This window comes from Cucurbita pepo, chromosome LG14 (genome assembly GCF_002806865.2).
Source record: "Cucurbita pepo subsp. pepo cultivar mu-cu-16 chromosome LG14, ASM280686v2, whole genome shotgun sequence".
Classification (NCBI taxonomy): Eukaryota; Viridiplantae; Streptophyta; class Magnoliopsida; order Cucurbitales; family Cucurbitaceae; genus Cucurbita; species Cucurbita pepo.
Window position 1 is genome coordinate 3,895,815 of NC_036651.1, and position 18,240 is coordinate 3,914,054.

Genomic DNA, 18,240 nt, shown 5'->3' on the forward strand with positions numbered 1-18,240 from the left:
GGTCAGTATGAGAGGGGATGATAAAGTTGCTCGGTCGAATGTTTGTCTTTCTTGTTGTGTTGTTATCATGAAGCCCTTAGGGTTTATCCTAATTGATCAGGGTTCCTCGTGAGTCGCCCAAGTGGAAGTCATATTCTAGTAGTTGGAGGGTTATACCTCGGTTAGATTTTCAATAGTGAATTATCGTTATTGTTTTGTTTGGTTTAACCCTCGTTTGCCCCTCTAACTGTTCTACGGAAGGAGACGTGCTATTTATGGGGTGATTGCTCCCATATGATCGACCATATTTTTTATGTTAGTGCATGCAATTGCGTAAGGTGAAAAGTCTTGACAATGATTTAGTGTGCTATTATTTATCATATTTGGCGAGCAGCATAGTTTTCGTGTCCATGGTGCAATCTTGTTACCTCTAGGGAATTTACCTAAACGTGCGGTTTTAGTGCGTTCATTTGATATTTTACGTGGCTTAGAGCTTTCATTAAAGGGACGTCTCTAATTGGTAAAAAATAAACATATTTTAAAGATTTACAACGTCTTTTTTAATGTATAAAAAATTAATAAACTCATTAGCAAATAAAAATTATAACTGATAAATAGTTATTGCATTAAATTTACACTTTAATTTTATTTTTAAAAAATTTAAAGGCTAAATAGCTCTATTTTAAAATTAAAAAATTAAAAAATTAAAAAAATTAAATTATTTAACAAATACCCTTAAATTATACCTAGAATTTTAAAAAAAGAATCGAAAATAACAATAATAGAAGGGGAGAGAGCTTATCTTCTTCTTGAATCTCTGCTGCGACTGAGCGAACTCTACGAACTCTACGAACACACTCTGAACATGATGAACCTTTCAATTGCTTCGCCTTCGAGCGTTGCTATACCTGCAAAGTTTCTTAGCTCGACCTCCAAATCATCCTTCCATGGCCTTCAAATCCGTTTCCCATTTTCGTTTCGCGTTCCTCCTAAAGCAGCATGTACCGGAGGCCGCATTTCGCCGGTGGTAATGATGGCCAAGAGGGAGGAGGAGTTGAAAGATATCAGAGCGAAAACTACTGAGGAAATAAACGAAGAGGTCGTCGATCTCAAGGGTGAACTTCTTATGCTTCGGCTTCAAAAATCAGCCCGCAATGAGTTTAAGTCCAGCGAATTCCGCCGCATGCGCAAACGGGTACTTCTTTTCCCTCGTCGATGGATTCTTAATTAATTTTGAGTCCAATTGAAATGTGGCTATTATGTTCGTCTCAAACTTATAAGTTTTACTGTCTCCTATCCTCCACATTTTTGCTTATCTGTGCTAGATTTATTGGTAGGATTCAAGTTTAGAGCTCATTGGTTTTTATTGGGGATTTGTAGCTGTTGGGGGTTGGATGATGGAAGTCCCACGTCGACTAATTTAGGGAATGATCATGGGTTTATAAGTGAGGAATACTAACTCCATTGGTATGAGGCCTTTTGAGGAAGCCCAAAGCAAAGCCATGAGAGCTTATGCTCAAAGTGGACAATATCATACCATTGTGGAGAGTCGTGTTCGTCTAACATTGGGATCTAAGATTATTGGCTATTGTTTGCCGCCAAAAGAGAAGAAGTGTAGAAATATATAAAATCTGCAGACTAAAATAATTCTAGCACTATACATTTTTGTAAGAATCAATTTAGGATTTAGATTTGAGTTGACAGTCTAGAGAGATGTTATGTGTTAGATGAACACCTTATGATATTGTCCACTTTGAGCATAAGCTCTCATGGCCTTGCCTTGGACTTTCCCCAAAAGGCCTCCTACCTATGGAGAGAGTATTCTTTGAATATAAACTCATGATCATTCCCTAAATTAGTCGATATGGGACTTTCATCATCCAACACCTCCCCTCGAACAAAGTACGCCTCCCCTTAATTGAGGCTCGACTCCTTTTTCTTTTGGACTCTTTGTCATTTTTACTATGCCTTCGAAGAGGCTCGATTCCTTTTCTTTTGGAGTCCTTTGTTCGACATTTGAAGATTTACCAATCTATTGGTACGACTAAATTTAGGGCATGGCTCTGATACCATGTTAGACGAACCCGCCTCTCCACAATGATATGATATTGTACACTTTGAGTATAAGCTTTCGTGACTTTGCTTTGGGCTTCCTCAGAAGGCCTCATACCAATGGAGAGAGTATTCGTTGATTATAAACCCATAATCATTCCTAAATTAGCGGATGTGGGACTTTCATCATCCAACAAGATGAACTAAAACAATATTTCACGATGTTGGGAAAAAGTTTCAAAAGTTGCATTTAGAGGAAGGTTGAGCCAATTAGAATGGGCTCTGGAACGTAGAAATCCAACCAGATTCAGAAAATGTAATTGAAAGTAGGATTTTTAACACTAACAACTTCATATTGAACTAAGATTGACTCCAAATACAACTATTAGAAATAGCACCTGTGGATTTTACATTTTCGATACGAGTAGCGGTATGTTCTAAAAACTCTCGAATGTCTTCATGCTAACATTTTGTTTAAGATTCCTAGAATGCCTGAAGCATGAATGAGCCATAAATGTGGAAATCTTGATTCAGTTTGGGTTCAGATTAACTTATCTTTTTTATATGAGGTTGGTTAACTGGAGAGGCCAAACCTATTTTGATCATTGGAAGGATCACAATGTCTAATGCATAAGAGAGAGGGTTTTGCATTTGAACCATATGTAGCCTTCTCATGACTTCTATACCAAAACTTCTGCATGCTTGGTGCTTAATCTGGATATCGGAATTGTCTTATGGGCCTCTTACGGTCGCACTTAACAAAGTCCTGAAATGATGATGTAACAGCCCAAGTCCATTAAGTCCACCGCTAGTAGATATTGTCCTTGTTAGGTTTCCCCTTTCGAACTTCCCCTCAAGGTTTTGAAAATGCGTCTGCTAGGGGAGGTTTCCACACTCTTATAAAGAATGATTCGTTATCTTCCCCAACCGATTTGGAATCTCACAATCCACTCACCTTCGAGGCCCAGTGTTCTCGCTGGCACTCTTCCTCTCTCCAATCAATATGAGATCCCATAAATGAGATGTTGTTGAATGGTAAAAATTTATTTACACATTATGAGTTTAGTAAGACTGGCGTTTTCTTTAGAATTCACATATGATTATGATGGAGGGATGTTCTGCACTGCAATTGTGGTAAGACTTGCCCATTCCCATAGTTTTATGGTGTCAAGTCTGACATTTAGGTTGCAAACTTCTTGCATCTCTGGTCTAATCCCACGGCTTCATGATAAGGTCTTGAGATCTTTGTAGTTACCCTCTAAAGTCTTGGTTCAAAGCCTCTAACTAGGTAACTTAGTACTTGGATTTTGCCTCCAATGCCCGCTTTGGAAAAAAAAAAAAATTATTCAATGAGGCCGCTACCAACATAGTTGCATGTAGATTTAATAGCATGCTTCGTAGCAACCAGTAAATGACATAAACTCAAGGTATTTCTTTACATCAAATGGGAAAAAACTTTCAGCTACATTGTGGCTGCTTCACCGAATAATTTTACCTGCTTCGAAGTAGACAAAGCCTCCTCGGAGATTAGTGGTATGGGTCATGAACAAAGGAATGGTGCTTGATAATCTCGGTTCTCAATAAACTCGGTACCTAACAACGTTTCAACGACTCAATATTGCGAGATCAACTAATATCTATTCAGTATTGCTGATGCAGGACAGTTAGGAAGTTTATATCATTCTTATAATTTATCTTCACCTACTTTAAGATTGCAACATCGCAGCTATACAACCAATGCTTTGGACTTGCTAACAACTTCGATTTCGTATCGCATACTCCACGAAACTTGGAATTTTGAATCGTTAATTTGTTATTGTTTGTCCGATGACAGATTGCTCGGATGCTAACTGTAAAACGTGAAAGAGAGATTGAAGAGGGAGTGGGCAAAAGGTTGTCAAGAAAGTTGGATAGAAAGTGGAAGAGAAGTATTGTGGTCAGACCACCTCCATCTCTGAAGAAGTTGCGAGAGGAAGAAGAAGCAGCTGAAGCAGCTGAGAAATCTGCTTGATCCAAATCAGATACGCTCTCAACCAATATTGTAGCTTTATGAGTGTTTGAAGTTGTTGAAATTGCTATGTAAACAACGTTTTATAAGAAGATGAAAATTCTGATCATGTATTTAGTTTGTGCACAAATGGAAATACATTTTAAGGGGATCGTGTTGAGTTCACGTGCTTTCATATCTTCGACTTAATTCAGATAAACACATGCAAACTCGAACCGACCTCATCTAGGGTAAATTCCATTTTAAGCGTAGTTTCCAAACTTTCAAAAGTCCAAACGACCTTCAACTTTCAATTTTGTGTTTATTGTAAGAGCTCATTGACGTGTAAAACAAATCTTCTCAAACACGGATTATGGTTTGTGAATGAAAACGACTTTCGTGCCCTTCGTTTACTTTAAAATGGGATGAGACGGTAGCATGATTTTAACATTTTAGATGATATTTTTTTTATTAATAATGATTTTTTCGATTTGAAATTATTTTAACTATCCTTTTATTGTTCACTCAAAAAAAAAGGAAAAAAAAAAAATTCATCTGTTAAAAATATAAAATTTGGAAATATACATATACCAGGGAACTTTCATGTGCACATAATTAGAATTTAATATTTTGATTATAATGTTTATAATGGTAATTATTATTGTTCTAAAAACATTGGTTCATTACCATGAGATTAATATGTAGGAGACAAAAATTAAAATTAAAATTAAAAATATTGAACTTTGGCACAAAAGTAAAAAATTACATGAAAATATTTTAGATTACACTGGACCATTCTTCTTTTGGTTATAAAACTTGAAAAGATTAATAAACTTGTAAAAAAATAATAGGAAGTTAACCAAAAACTTCATAAAAAAAAATGGTTTTTTCATGGTAAAAATTATTTTTTGGGTTACAAAAAACATATATATATATATATATATATATATATATATATATATATGTATATATATATATATATTCATTCCCTCGTCGCTTATGTATGTCTTATTCTTCCTCTCGTCCCATGTTTAGACTTTTATTCTTCCTCTCGTCTCTCATGTTCACTTATGTATGTCTTATTCTTCCTCTCGTCTCTCATGTTCAGACTTTTTTCTTACGAGTCTTGAGCTACAACATTTTTCTTCTCACTTTTAGGGTAGAACTTTGGAGCCGGCCTAAGCAAAAATCGACACTCAAAGGTAGATAATCAGCCACATTGGAACTGGGACACGACCCAGACTCTCACAAAGAGCGGAATAAATAAGTTTAGGTACAGGAATCGAAAAGGGACTTGCTACACTGATCTTCTTGTATTCCATCTTCAAAATGTATCTTCATTACGTCTTTTGGTCCTTCTATCTTCAACATTTTTCTTCTCTCTCTCACTTCTATCTTTTTTTCTCGCTCCTCTTTCTACCTTCTCCTACTTCTCTTTCTCTCTCCCGGCGTTCTAACTCGTTGATTAATTTGAATGACCATCGAGNTTGAAAATATTGAACATAAACCTTGTGTAATCCAAATTGAAGACAAAAATGATCGTTTCTTCGTTTGTATTCATTAAAATTGAACAACATGTTCTGATACAAGCTCATTTGACTATTACTGTACTCAGAAACGATCATGTCGGCCTTCAATTTGGATCATATAATGTTCATCCTGCTTAAGTTAATGAGAGAGAAGACAAATGTGTGAGAAAGAAGAGGAAAGAAATGAATATAGAGATGAGAGAGGAGGAAGAAACTTCTAGGCATATCATGCTTTTCTAACCTATGGTAAGAAGATAATTTCACCCTCAACAAGGTTAGAAAAAAAAATCATTGCCATACATTCACAAACCTAGAGACATATTCCCACAAACCAACTGCAATGGAAGCCATCAATTTCGATCAGCCCGAACCAAGTCGATGGTCAGGTAACTCGGGTCAACTTCAATGGTGCTGCTTTTTGTACCTGCATTTGGATATCTCTTACTGACTTCAATGGACGCCATTTCTAATCTACAGAGTTACTAACAAGGCTAAAAGTATTGATATGATCATAGTTTAACCAACCATAAAGCTAACCCAATTTCAAGGGCTCTATTGTTTGGTTAAGTGAAACAAAAGGTTCACCATTTCAAAGCCAGGCGTAGGAGCAACATTCAAGGAGACCCCGCAGATGAATCAGAATAAGCATGGTCCATATCATCCACACTTCTATAATCATCTCCAAAAAACTCCAGCATTTCAAATTCATCATCTAATTCATCAGCCACAAAATCCCACGCCAAGTAGCCAGAAGAACTTGAATAATTTGAGCAATCAAAATCGTCCCATCTGTTCGACTCTGAGATTTCTTCCAATGGACCGACCAATTTCACCCTCGAAAACTTTTTGAACGTCTCATCTGGTATCACATTCCAACACCCTTGCACATCTAAATACTCGAGATCTGGGCAGTTCTCGAGGATTTTTAGAACCGATTCAGTGTTGATAAGCAAATAGGCAATCTCAAGGTGCTTGAGCTTATGCATTGTCGATGCAACTGCAAGGGCCTCATCATCTTGAGAAGACTTGTCAAGGGCTTCAAATGGGCACATAACTCTGCGCAACCCTGTGAGGTTCGCACAATGTTTCCCAATCGCCTCGAGAGCCGATGCTCCAATGTTTTTACAAAAGCTTAAATCCAAAAAAGTTACAGCAGAAAACCTCTCAGCAACCTGTTCTACAATGGAATTCGTTATTTCACTTCTTGGTAGCCGTAATGTATGCAGAGCTGTTCCACTGTCAATCAGGAATGTAAGATATTAATGTATAGACAATCGGCATATTCAAGCATATGAGGTATTGGACACAATTTCGTACATATTCTCTAAATTAGAGATTTTAGGTCCTCTGATCCTCCGGGTTGAAACTCCAAACTTAAAAAAGGAATGTTTCTATTTTTTCTTTTTTTCCTCATCTAACCATAGAACACTTTTCTGCCAAACTTGACCATTCAATTGCACAGCACACCACAACACTTGGACCAAGATGTGTGAGATCCCACATCGGTTGGGAAAGAGAACGAAACACCCTCAATAGGGGTGTGAAACCTCTCCCTAGACGCGTTTTAAAAACCTTGAGAAGAAGGGAAAGCCTAAAGAGGACAATGGGTTGTTACAAATGGTATCAAAGCCAGACACCGAGAGATGCCAGCGAGGAGGTTGAGCCTCAAAGGGAGTGGACACGAGGCAATGTGCCAGCAAGGACGTTGGCCCTAAAGGGGTGGATTTGGTGGGGGTCCCACATCAATTGGAGAAATGAGACGCTCGGCCTCGAAGGAGGTGGATTGTGAGATACTGCATCGATTGGGGAGGAAAATGAAACACCCTTTATAAGGGTGTGAAAACCTCTCCCTTCTAGCGGAGAGGTTTGCATTTTAAGAACTATGAGGGAAAGCCCAAAGAAGACCATTTCTACCGTGGACTTAGCTGTTACAAGATGCCTAACTCCTTCGGGAAACAGAGATAATCATAGTTTTAGCACTCATTTGACCAAACAATTATGATCTTCAAAGAGGGAGGAAAATATCAACAAACACGAATAGCTGAAACAACAGTGCATTAAAGAAGACAATAACAGGGGGTTCTTATTGAACTCACTGTTCTGCAATCAGGGACAAACAAGAGTCATTAGGAAGGCAGCTAACGCAGAGCTTGCAAAGGGAACCCGATCTTCTTGAAATCAACATTTGAAGCATTCGATTGATGGTATCAGGATCTCGAAGTAAGCTCCAATCCAAAATGTCTATCTCCTGCCAGCAGTAAGGCCCCAACACTGTTTTTCTCCATGATTTGCAAACCCTTGGGATTACAACAAGTATCTCTTGTAGTGACAAATTCCTAAATATAAGACCCAGTGCATCAGGGAATAGCTCATCCCAGTGCCGATTATCACAATCCTCCATCAAATATTACTACCTTTCCTTTACAAAGATGAAAAACAAAACAAAAATTGTGTCATACAAAAGCTACAAAAAGAAAAAACATCGAAACTAAGCATCATGTTAACTGTTCCTTAATGTAATTATAAAGCAATCAATGAAAAAGTTGAAGCAAATAGAGGTCAGTTTCCAATAGCCGATGTCAATTATTCCCAACCGCTGGGGGAAAACCCTGTAAATTAAGCATTTCTGTCCCAAAAATCATCAAGTCCGGATCTACGGATAAAATTCTCAGTTCAATTCGAAAAAAAAAAAAAACAACAACAACAAAGATTCAGAAGCCCAAAATTAGAGCAAACAGCCAATCAGAGACAAATTTGAAAATAAAATTGGTTAGGGTATTAAAATCCGGGAGAGGTTGACGAGAAATCCGAAGAGATAGCTAAAATCAGCTACCACCAAACGAGATCGAAAAAGAAAAACAGAACAAACAGAATTTCTTACTCCTAAAACAGATTGAAAAGAAAAAAAACCTTGAAATGATTTCAATAACGTTCTTCTACGAAAATCTGGAAGAGAAACTGTTGTGAATCTACACAGATAGAAGAACAACCATGTAAAGCTGGTACAGTATCATGAAGTTAAAGGAAATCATACTTACAATAATAAAGAGAGAAAAAAAAAAAAAAAAAAAAAAAAAAAAAAAAAAAAAAAAAAANAAGCGTGTAAAGCTCTGTTAAACTAAGATGCCTAAAATGGCTTCTTCTCAAGATCTGAAGAAATGGAGGAAAAATGAATAATAGAAAATGTTCTATATAAGGCAAATAATATTTTCATATATTTTAAATAATAGCTTTTGTGATGGTAGAATTCAATTATATGATTTTCTAAAATTGTTTGGAAAAAAATTGAGAATAATGGGGATTATATAAAATAAAATAATATATCATTTAATCACGTGTCAAATAATAAATAAAAATAATATTTAATGAGAAATTTTATAGCTTACGAGCTTAAAACAACCCTGTGTTATAACGACCATGTGTTATGGCTTGAATATCTAATATTTTAGTTCTATGAGATATTAATGTAACACAAGATATTAATATAATACGTCGTTGAACTCTAAAAAGTAATTTTGTGCTTAATAGGTTCATAAATTTTTAATTTTTTTGTTCAATAGGCTTTTCATATGAAATTCGCGAGCCTACTAGATACAAAAAATGAAAATTTATAATTCTGTTAAACATTAGAGAGTAACAGTTAAGCCCACCGTTAGCCGATATTGTCCATTTTAACATGTTGTGAATCGTCATTAGCCTCACGGTTTTGAAACGCGTCTACTAGGGAGAGATTTTCACACCTTCATAAGTAATTTTTCACACCTTCATGAGGAATGTTTCATTCTCTTCTCCAAGATGTGGGATTACACAATCCACCCCATTGGGGGCCAGTGTCCTCTCTGGCACACCGTCCAATATCTGGCTCTGATACCATACAATTTATAACAGCCCAAACCTCCCGCTAATAGATATTGTCTGCTTTGGCCTGTTGCGTACCACCATCAACCTCATGGTTTTAAAACGCGTTGAATTTGTCTCCTCCACGAAACTTCACACCAGGACCATAAATTGTAATACAAGTGAAGAAACAGGCCCTAATAAGCAAATTTTCATCTCCCCAAAGTTTCATACGAGGACCATAAAGTGTAATATAAGTGAAATGAGGCAACTTTTCTGAAAAGAAGAAGCAAAAGGGCAAATCATTCATTGAATAAATACTCAGAATATGATATCCCAACAAAACAATGCCCTTCAAACAAAGTTAGGTACAAGTAAAGGAAAGCAAAACTGCACACTTCTATATGCACATGTGTGAAGTTTTTATGTACAAGTGTGGAGAAGAATTCAGATTCAGAAATACCCATTTAACTAGTTCATCGGCCTTCATCATCATATAATCATGTCTAGATGGTTATGAGATCCACAGGATGTCGATTCATTCGGTAAAGCTGCGGTTCGGGTTGTATTTGAAAATCGTTCACCAACGACAAATCCCGGGTGCTTCAGTTCGGCTCAAAGCAAGCATTTCTTCATACTGTGAGGTGTATACAAAGCCCCATAACTGCATTACATACATAATTTATAAAACAGATCTTAGAATCAGTGGTAGGTTACTTAAAAACAGATCTTAGATCTTAGAATTTATAAAATTTATAAACTGTGACGTTCTACAATCACCTCGACTTCCTTCACTTCAAATTCTTCAGTATTTGCAAGACAAGGATTTCCGTACGTCTCCGATGTCGAACTTGATCCATTCAATCTTAAATTCAAGAACATATTTATAAGCATATGATTAAGTTGAAAGTTTACTTAAGATAATTGATATGATCATAGACTATTAAAAGGGGCAGTTAATTAGTGTTCTCACAGGTCGTTGTCCAAATAGAGTGCAAAATGGCTGCCACCGCCAATGGCTAAGAAGTCCGGTGAGCACAATGTGAAATAGTAATTTTCACCTGGTTGAATCAATTTGAAGTTTACTTCCATGAGACTACTGGATATAAAACCATGTAAGAAAGAGAACTCTAAGGCAGCACCCATCGAGTATTATTAGCAATCTTAGAATAGGTCCCTAACAAGATTCAAGAACATGCAATTACCCGCTTCAAACGGTCTAATTAGGATTTCGGTTTCAAGCCTGTACGTAAAGTGCTATGGGCACTTTTTCTTTGAAATTTGAGTCCAATTAATCGAATTTGAAATTTTGTGAACATTCCCTACAACAATGTTGAAAAATATCGACCGTAACTCAGTTTTTTCATGTGCATGCTTCAAACGGCCCAATAAGGAAATGTTTAAATTTGATTAATTTTACTCAAATTTCGGAGAAAAGGTGCCAATAGCACTTTACGTATAGGCTTAAAACCAAAACCCTAATTAGGCCATTTGAAGCTCGTGCATGAAAAAACTGAGTCACGATCGATATTTATCAACATTATTGTGTGGAATGTTCAAATTCGCAACTCGAGAGAAAATGCAGGCTAGTCCTCGCAACGAGAGACAAAAGGGTATCCAAAGTTTCCAATAGATGAAGATAAAGGAGTTGCAATACTTTCATTAGCCACAAGAATACGGCCATGAAAATGGTGTAAGGGCATAATTTGCCCCATTTCCTAGAAGGAACGTAGTTGATCTCAAGATTAGGCAAAGAAACAGAATGCTTAGCAAAATATTATAGCTACAAAATGATCAATTACAGTATCTTCTTTTTCATAAGCTCATTGATGATGTCCAGTGGAATGATTACTTACCTGATATTCCAACCAATATTTAACTCTAAGTTCATAATAAACTTGCATAATCATTTAAGGATAGTGGCAAAGGTTGCCAATGAACTGAATCTGTGGTTACTAGTAAAACAATGTCAATTCACAAAGAATATGCAAAAGATTGGTATGAAAAGACTTCTGGTGAATGAACTATTAAACAAGGTTTGTAAGTACCTGTGGGGCGATAAATCACAGGATGGCCAGGTATACTTGTGAACACAAAAGTATTATTTGTTCCCTATTCAAGATTCATGATAAGATAAGGTCAATTGCAGACACTTCCTCACTAAGCTTTAAGTAAAGAGTAAAGACGTGTATGAAGCACCTGATACTTTTTCTTGCTGCTCGGTTTTAGCGGTGCTTCCACCAAACCGCCAAATACAGCACCTTTACGGTCCCCGACAACCTAGAAGTAAATTATGCGTAAGTGATACATGGTCTGACAGAAGCTATTGCATATATGTAATATTCATATGCATCGGTAGCAATTGTAGCGGTGAGAGACCGAATCATCAACTTTTGAAATAATAATTAGTGTCTTATTCACTGAGCTATGCTTTGATAGTTCAACCCTACATTTTTATTCAAAGGAAAAGAACTTTTTGCTACATTCATTCAACAGACATGGTTTAGGATGAATACATATCAAAGCAAACTTGTCATAGAAAAATCAAATTTATAGTTACCAGCAAACTGAGCCCAGACCAAAGCATGCTTCTCCTATATAGAGTTGAAAGCGATATCCCATGCCTCCATGTACTGCATTGCACGACCGATATATATTTACGAATCAGATGATAGAGTATAAATAATTGAAATCCTATGAGAATTTCTAGAAGCATAATCTATAAAACAAAATGCTGGAGCTCTTCACCTGTATAGCAATAGCCATTTCCTCCCCTGAACTAGAGCTGGAAGGGAAGCATAAAGAATAGTTCTACTTTTTTCCGAAAGGAGCAGTGAAGGTTCAGATGCATCAGGGACATCGTCAACTGATGAAGCAACCTCGATTACATTTGGCTTCTCCATCATCTCAATTCCAGAAAATTTAGCATCATTAACTTTCATCTCAACATCACTCTTCCGCTCCTGGTTTCGGTAGCCAGTGATTCTTGCAGCATGATGAAAAGCTCTACCAAGTGATTGTTTCCCCCTAGAAAACAAGCTCTTCTTCGTAACAGTTTCTTTCGCAGCATTGTTCATTGGCTGACTGGCTGCCACAGCCTGATTATCACTGCGTTCATCGGAGTTCAAATTTTCCCGCGATTCTGAGGACGACAAGAGGGAATACAGGAATGCAGTAAATGAAGATGTATCAGGGCCATCATCTGAAAATTCAGAACCCTGTTCACTAGCTGACCCTAGATCACTGTTGTCTTTAAGGTCGCTCGCATCCTCCTAAAAGAAAAATGCCAATCCAGTTAAAGATTGGACATGACTGCCCACTCCCAATGAGACTTTCAAACCTCAGGTAATTCCCATTAACAAACATCTCTATACATAAATGTTCCATTACAAGAAGAAAAACACGTTTATTTTCAGAAGCAGAGTGAAATTCCCTATCAACAACCATTCGAACAGGATGAATCTAACCTTCTGCCCTACATTTATGTACAAATATTAACGATCAAGACAAATAAAGCCAATTCCTCCATGAATCTCAGCAATTAGTTCAAAAAATGTATATAACAACCACCGATTAAGTCAAACCAAATGAAATCAGAGCCATCCCGTCCATAAAAGACATGCTAAAGAAAAACGTATAAAATCCTGAAGTAGAACTGCCGGAAGAACAATCAAAGGATAGCAAAGCAAAAAAAGGAGAAAAAAAAATCGAAAACCTATTCCAGCTTGAGAGAGACAAACTCACAGGCGAATGATGATGATGATGAGGATGAGCAGAGGTTCTCGCGGAAGGTTTATCAGAAATTGGGTTGAGAAGAACGGTGGTAATATCGGAGACAAGATGAACTGCTTTGCTGCGCAAGGATTGTTGCTTACCCATGATAGCATTTCATGTAAAAAAAAAAAAAAGAGAAGAAACCAATCGATTTCCAGCAAATTCCCCAATCCTTAGCTCAGCTTATTCTCCATTAACATCCAGATTCTCCTTGCTTCCCACTCGATCATCCTCCACCTCTCCACCATGGATTCCGTCGCATAAGAACTCGCAAACCCCTTTCTCCCTCTCTCTACAAAAGATTTCAGCTCTGGTTTACCAAATTCTCAGTGGGTTCCGCTCGTGGACCAGTGTTCGTTCGGATTAAGCTAAAAGTTTGTTGAATGGGTGAGGTAAATCATCAACTTGTAAGCGAAGGAACGCGACAATCAAACTTAACAATTACTTCAACGAAAAATCGGGAGTTCAGTCCATGAGCCGATGGATAAGGCGTTGGTCGATGGAACAAATTAGGGTATTTTCCAATTTGCAGCCCACAGTTGACTCCGTGACCCTATAATTTGTTATAATTAATTATGGTTACTTGCTCGAAATAATTTTAATTAATATTTAGTTTTAATATATTATTCGATATATAAATTTTAATTGAAATATTTAGTACGATTAATATTTTAAAATCGAATTATGTATATGATTAAGTAAATTATTATAATAAATTATTAATACGACGATAAAATATAATAATAATTATAGTAAAATATTTAATTTATTAGAGTTAGTTACAACGTTTAATTTGAATGAATTAATTGTACTTTAAAATTATATTATATTAAGAAGATTATAAATAGTCAATGAGTAGTTATAGCCTTTTAAGGTAACTAATCTAATTAGCTATTTAATTATAATTAAAAATGTTATTAATTAATTAATTAATTAATTAATTACTAATTTTAGTAAATAAGTAATCATTTATGTAATGAAATTTTATTTGTCAAAATGAATTAAATATATATTTCAATAAAGCAGGGGTGGTTTATTCTAATTAAATAATTAATTATATTAATTTTGGAAAAAGAAGATCCATTAATTGATGAATTAAATATACTCAAAATATAATTATAAATAAAATAAAGGGTTAAAAAAAACTCATTCTCCAGAGGTTTTTACCTTTTATTGAAAAGATAAAAATTTAAGAATTAAACTTATAGTTAAAATTAAAAAACATTTTCACATTTGCTATAAATGGTAAAATAAAATCACACGTGACCAAAGGACTCTTATGTTGTATATTAATATATTATTAAGATGATATATTTTTAAATCATTAAATTAATAAAAATATTTATAATTTTTTTTTTGTCTAAAAAATACATTTAACCATGAAAAAAAATACTTACTTTAAGCTTTTAATCTTTTAATAGTATTTATTCTTTAACTATTTCGAAAAATTAAAAAATTCTCTTACCATTAGTACTGTATTTTTTTACTCAATAAAATTTTAAAAATAGTATTAATATATTTTACCCTTCTAAAAATAGTTCAAATAAATTCTTACCACCTATATATGGATGAAAACCTTGTAAATTATTCGGGATGAAAACTAAATTAATAAAAATATTTATAATTTTTTTTTTTCTAAAAATACATTTAACGATGAAAAAAAATACTTACTTTGAGCTTTTAATCTTTTAATAGTATTTACCCTTTAACTATTTTGAAAAATTAAAATATTCTCTTACTGTATTTAAAAAATGCTCAGTAAAATTTTAAAAGTAGTATTAATATATTTTACCTTTCTAAAAAAAAGTTCAGATAAATTCTTACTACCCATATATAGATGAAAACTTAAAATATATGTATTGGAAGTATTTTTTAATGGTTTATTTTTTTTAAAGTTTACTCCTATAAGAGTATTTTTATTTATTTATTTTTTAAAGGTAATAATTTTATTGAAATTCTTAAAAGTTTAAAAGTATTTTTTTTTTAGACAAAATATACTTTTATTAATTTAGTTTTTTTATAAATAGAACTAAATATCGGTGATAAATGGTAAAATAAAATTGGTGTGTTTTTATTAATCAGTAAAAAGATGAAAGTTTTTTTTTTTTTAAGTACAAAAATATATATTTTTTTCAATTTAACTCTATAGTTAATTCAAAAATAAATTATTGAGTTGTCACCTGACCCAAATATAGATGCATTTAAAACTTAAAAAGAATAATAATATATTTTTTTTTTTAGAAATAAGATTTTAATTATGAACAAATTCAAAAATACTTTTTTATTTTTATTTTTCCTTTGAAAAATAATACACCAAGGAATTGTTAGAACGCCAATGAAAGAATTTTCAAACAAATATAGTTAAAAGAGGATTTTAGCTGATTTAGTGGAGTTGATATTCATACCTGTCGTTGACGCAGTGGCATCCACGTAGAAATCTCCCCATAAACCACGACAAATTATTTTATTATTTTTATTATTTTATTATTATTATTATTATTATTATTTTGCAGATCCAATGAATTCCACGGCTATTTATTGCTAATGGGCCCCACATTCCATCCTGAAATCGATTTCTATTCAAATCTGATCTTACAGAGAGATAGTCTCAAGAGTTCCGGAGCGGAATCAAGGAAGATTAGTGGCAATGGCGACCATCAAAGTTCCGGAGCATGTTCCTTCTCCTGCCGAAGACTGTGAGCAGCTTCGCAAAGCTTTCAAAGGTTTGTTATCTTAATCGTTTCTCGTTCGATTATGATTTTGTTCGTTTCTTTTTTTTTTTTTTTTAATGGTTGATCGTGAGAGTCAATGTCTGAGGATCGAGGTTTTATTGCATCTTGATTGTTGATTGTGAAGCTTTGTTAAGGTCTGATCTAATTTTGTGTTCATTTTTGGTAAGCGATCGCGTTAATGTAAATCGAAATGAAGCTACGTCGATTCGATTTTCTGATCTATTGGAGATCATGATTGCGCTCTTTCTGTTTATCTAACTTTCTGCTTGATCGTGTTTATGTTTGGTTATTGCTTGATCTATATTTGGTTGATTTAAATGTCAGATGGTTATATGTATAGTAGTTACTACAGACAGAATTTGGATGAAATTGTTAAGCAGTAGCTACTCTTTTATTTCTGCATTCTGGAGTATAATGGCTCTCCCATCCTCATCTGGATAGCGAGCACTTTCTAGTTATCGTTCCGTTGAATAACTGCTGCTTTGTGATCTTTGGCCAATCAACGTGCAGGATGGGGAACGAACGAGGGCTTGATCATATCGATTTTGGCCCATAGAAATGCAGCTCAAAGAAGTTTAATTCGGAAAACCTATGCTGAGATGCATGGTGAAGATCTTCTTAAAGAACTAGACAAGGAACTTTCGAGTGATTTTGAGGCAAGAGTTTGTTGCGTATTTCATCTCTCAAATTTTGCAATTGCTTCGACTGAAATTCGGTTTTTGTGCGTAGTATTTGTACAGAGCAGAAGAATTTTCCAGTATTTATTCACTCTTGTTTTTTTTTCCATGTATCTTGTGCTTCATCCAGCGAATTGTACTTTTGTGGACATTGGAACCTGCAGATCGTGATGCATTTATGGTTAATGAAGCAACAAAGAGGTCAACCTCAAACAATTTGGTTATTGTGGAAGTAGCTTGCACTCGATCACCACTCGAACTATTCAAGGCGAGGCAGGCCTATCATGCCCGTTTCAAGAGATCTCTTGAAGAAGATGTTGCATATCATACATCTGGAGATATCCGCAAGGTAACATCACCAACTTCTGAAACATATAAGCAATATCATCAAACATGTATAATTCAATGACACTGAATAAACTAAGAGATTGGCCGAAGAACATGTTTGAGATGAATGACATTTCCTAGCTAGCTATAATTGTGGGTATTATTTAAATTTCTCTAGCACAGCTGAAATTTCTCTGTGCTGATTCTGTTACTTTATTTGCTGATGAACTCACTAATTCGTGATCAAAACTCTATGCAGCTTTTGGTCCCTCTGATTAGCTCCCTCCGATACGAGGGAGATGAGGTGAATCAATCCATAGCAAAATCAGAGGCGAAAATACTCCATGAGAAGATAGCAAATAAGGAATACAATCATGACGAACTAATTAGAATCCTAACGACAAGGAGCAAAGCGCAATTACTTACAACATTTAACCTCTACAATAACGAGTATGGCAATGCCATCAACAAGGTACATATGTACACATTTTCCATAAGCTTTTCAACATTTTCCTGCTTTTCTTTCATGTAAACGCCCTCCATTTCCTTAACTACTTCTTAAAATGAATCTGCATATTTTCAGGATTTGAAGGTCGATCCCAAAGATGAGTACCTTAAGTTACTGAGAACAACCATCAAGTCTTTGATCTTCCCAGAAAGACACTTTTCCAAAATCCTTCGATTGGCAATCAATAAGTTGGGGACGGATGAGTGGGCACTTGCAAGGGTCGTTGCTACTCGAGCTGAAATCGACATGGAGCGCATCAAAGAAGAATATTTTCGCAGGAACAGCATTCCTCTGGATCGTGACATCGCCAAAGACACTTCTGGGGACTACGAGAGAATGCTTCTTGCGTTGATTGGACATGTTGATGCCTGAGGTACCCCTCTTATTCAGGAAATTTACTTTGCTTTTCTCTAAAACCTTGTCTATCCGTTCGTTTGAACTTTGAACATGGAGAGAAAATGGCATCTTCAATATGTTGTAGGATTTCCCTCCTGTTTTGTGTACTCTGATGGATTTTCCTTCAGTTATTTTGAATAAATAAATTTCAAACTTGCATCTCTTTCCAAATTATACTACAAAACTATGCTAAAATTTCATAATCTGTTTTGTATTGAATTGCATCATTATCAACAAATCAATTGAGAACTAGTTGCCATGATCTTGCTATATTGATTGTAGTTGTAGTTAAATATATGTGGTAGAAATGTAACTCTTATACTTAGGACCTGCTTACTTACCCATTTAGAAATTTTTGTGATTGTAATGAAAATTAATCATAGCCTAGAATCGTAATAGTATTTTTATTTATAATATTTATAGATCCGTAATGAAAACGAAC

At 35.0% G+C, this 18,240-nt stretch overlaps 4 protein-coding genes across 4 annotated transcripts; 2 read left to right on the forward strand and 2 right to left on the reverse strand.

Moving 5' to 3' along the window:
- Nucleotides 1-755: 755 nt before the first annotated feature.
- On the forward strand, nt 756-4,211 carry LOC111809719 (50S ribosomal protein L29, chloroplastic-like). Its single transcript, XM_023696112.1, has 2 exons — nt 756-1,174; nt 3,866-4,211. Exons 1-2 carry the CDS (start codon nt 845-847, stop codon nt 4,040-4,042), a joined length of 507 nt encoding a protein of 168 aa, XP_023551880.1. The 5' UTR covers nt 756-844; the 3' UTR covers nt 4,043-4,211.
- A 1,373-nt stretch (nt 4,212-5,584) lies between these two features.
- On the reverse strand, nt 5,585-8,624 carry LOC111810622 (F-box protein FBW2-like). The gene is made up of 3 exons (XM_023697352.1): nt 8,458-8,624; nt 7,644-7,966; nt 5,585-6,783 (listed from the first exon to the last, which is right to left on the reverse strand). Exons 2-3 carry the CDS (start codon nt 7,946-7,948, stop codon nt 6,162-6,164), a joined length of 927 nt encoding a protein of 308 aa, XP_023553120.1. The 5' UTR covers nt 7,949-7,966; nt 8,458-8,624; the 3' UTR covers nt 5,585-6,161.
- Nucleotides 8,625-9,661: 1,037 nt separating this feature from the next.
- LOC111810310 (oxidation resistance protein 1) lies at nt 9,662-13,692 on the reverse strand. Its single transcript, XM_023697003.1, has 8 exons — nt 13,129-13,692; nt 12,133-12,656; nt 11,945-12,017; nt 11,584-11,664; nt 11,433-11,496; nt 10,358-10,445; nt 10,165-10,249; nt 9,662-10,048 (listed from the first exon to the last, which is right to left on the reverse strand). Exons 1-8 carry the CDS (start codon nt 13,261-13,263, stop codon nt 9,965-9,967), a joined length of 1,134 nt encoding a protein of 377 aa, XP_023552771.1. The 5' UTR covers nt 13,264-13,692; the 3' UTR covers nt 9,662-9,964.
- A 2,031-nt stretch (nt 13,693-15,723) lies between these two features.
- Nucleotides 15,724-17,969, forward strand: LOC111810749 (annexin D2-like). The gene is made up of 5 exons (XM_023697519.1): nt 15,724-15,881; nt 16,401-16,546; nt 16,698-16,916; nt 17,154-17,366; nt 17,478-17,969. The coding sequence occupies exons 1-5, from the start codon at nt 15,806-15,808 to the stop codon at nt 17,772-17,774; spliced, it is 951 nt and encodes a 316-aa protein (XP_023553287.1). The 5' UTR covers nt 15,724-15,805; the 3' UTR covers nt 17,775-17,969.
- Nucleotides 17,970-18,240: the final 271 nt, after the last annotated feature.

What these genes read in the sequence shown, in the direction of transcription:
- LOC111810749 (XM_023697519.1), top strand. Translation starts at nt 15,806, where the DNA reads ATGGCGACCATCAAAGTTCCGGAGCATGTTCCTTCTCCTGCCGAAGAC. An exon ending in CATCTGGAGATATCCGCAAG is followed by an intron (nt 16,917 to 17,153) that starts GTAACATCACCA and finishes AACTCTATGCAG; the next exon opens with CTTTTGGTCCCTCTGATTAG. An exon ending in ATGGCAATGCCATCAACAAG is followed by an intron (nt 17,367 to 17,477) that starts GTACATATGTAC and finishes GCATATTTTCAG; the next exon opens with GATTTGAAGGTCGATCCCAA.
- LOC111810622 (XM_023697352.1), bottom strand. Translation starts at nt 7,948, where the DNA reads ATGGAGGATTGTGATAATCGGCACTGGGATGAGCTATTCCCTGATGCA. An exon ending in TTGTCCCTGATTGCAGAACA is followed by an intron (nt 6,784 to 7,643) that starts GTGAGTTCAATA and finishes CCTGATTGACAG; the next exon opens with TGGAACAGCTCTGCATACAT.
- LOC111809719 (XM_023696112.1), top strand. Translation starts at nt 845, where the DNA reads ATGATGAACCTTTCAATTGCTTCGCCTTCGAGCGTTGCTATACCTGCA. An exon ending in TCCGCCGCATGCGCAAACGG is followed by an intron (nt 1,175 to 3,865) that starts GTACTTCTTTTC and finishes GTCCGATGACAG; the next exon opens with ATTGCTCGGATGCTAACTGT.
- LOC111810310 (XM_023697003.1), bottom strand. Translation starts at nt 13,263, where the DNA reads ATGGGTAAGCAACAATCCTTGCGCAGCAAAGCAGTTCATCTTGTCTCC. An exon ending in TGTGATTTATCGCCCCACAG is followed by an intron (nt 10,446 to 11,432) that starts GTACTTACAAAC and finishes TGATTCAACCAG; the next exon opens with GTGAAAATTACTATTTCACA. An exon ending in TTGAAGTGAAGGAAGTCGAG is followed by an intron (nt 10,049 to 10,164) that starts GTGATTGTAGAA and finishes TATGTAATGCAG; the next exon opens with TTATGGGGCTTTGTATACAC.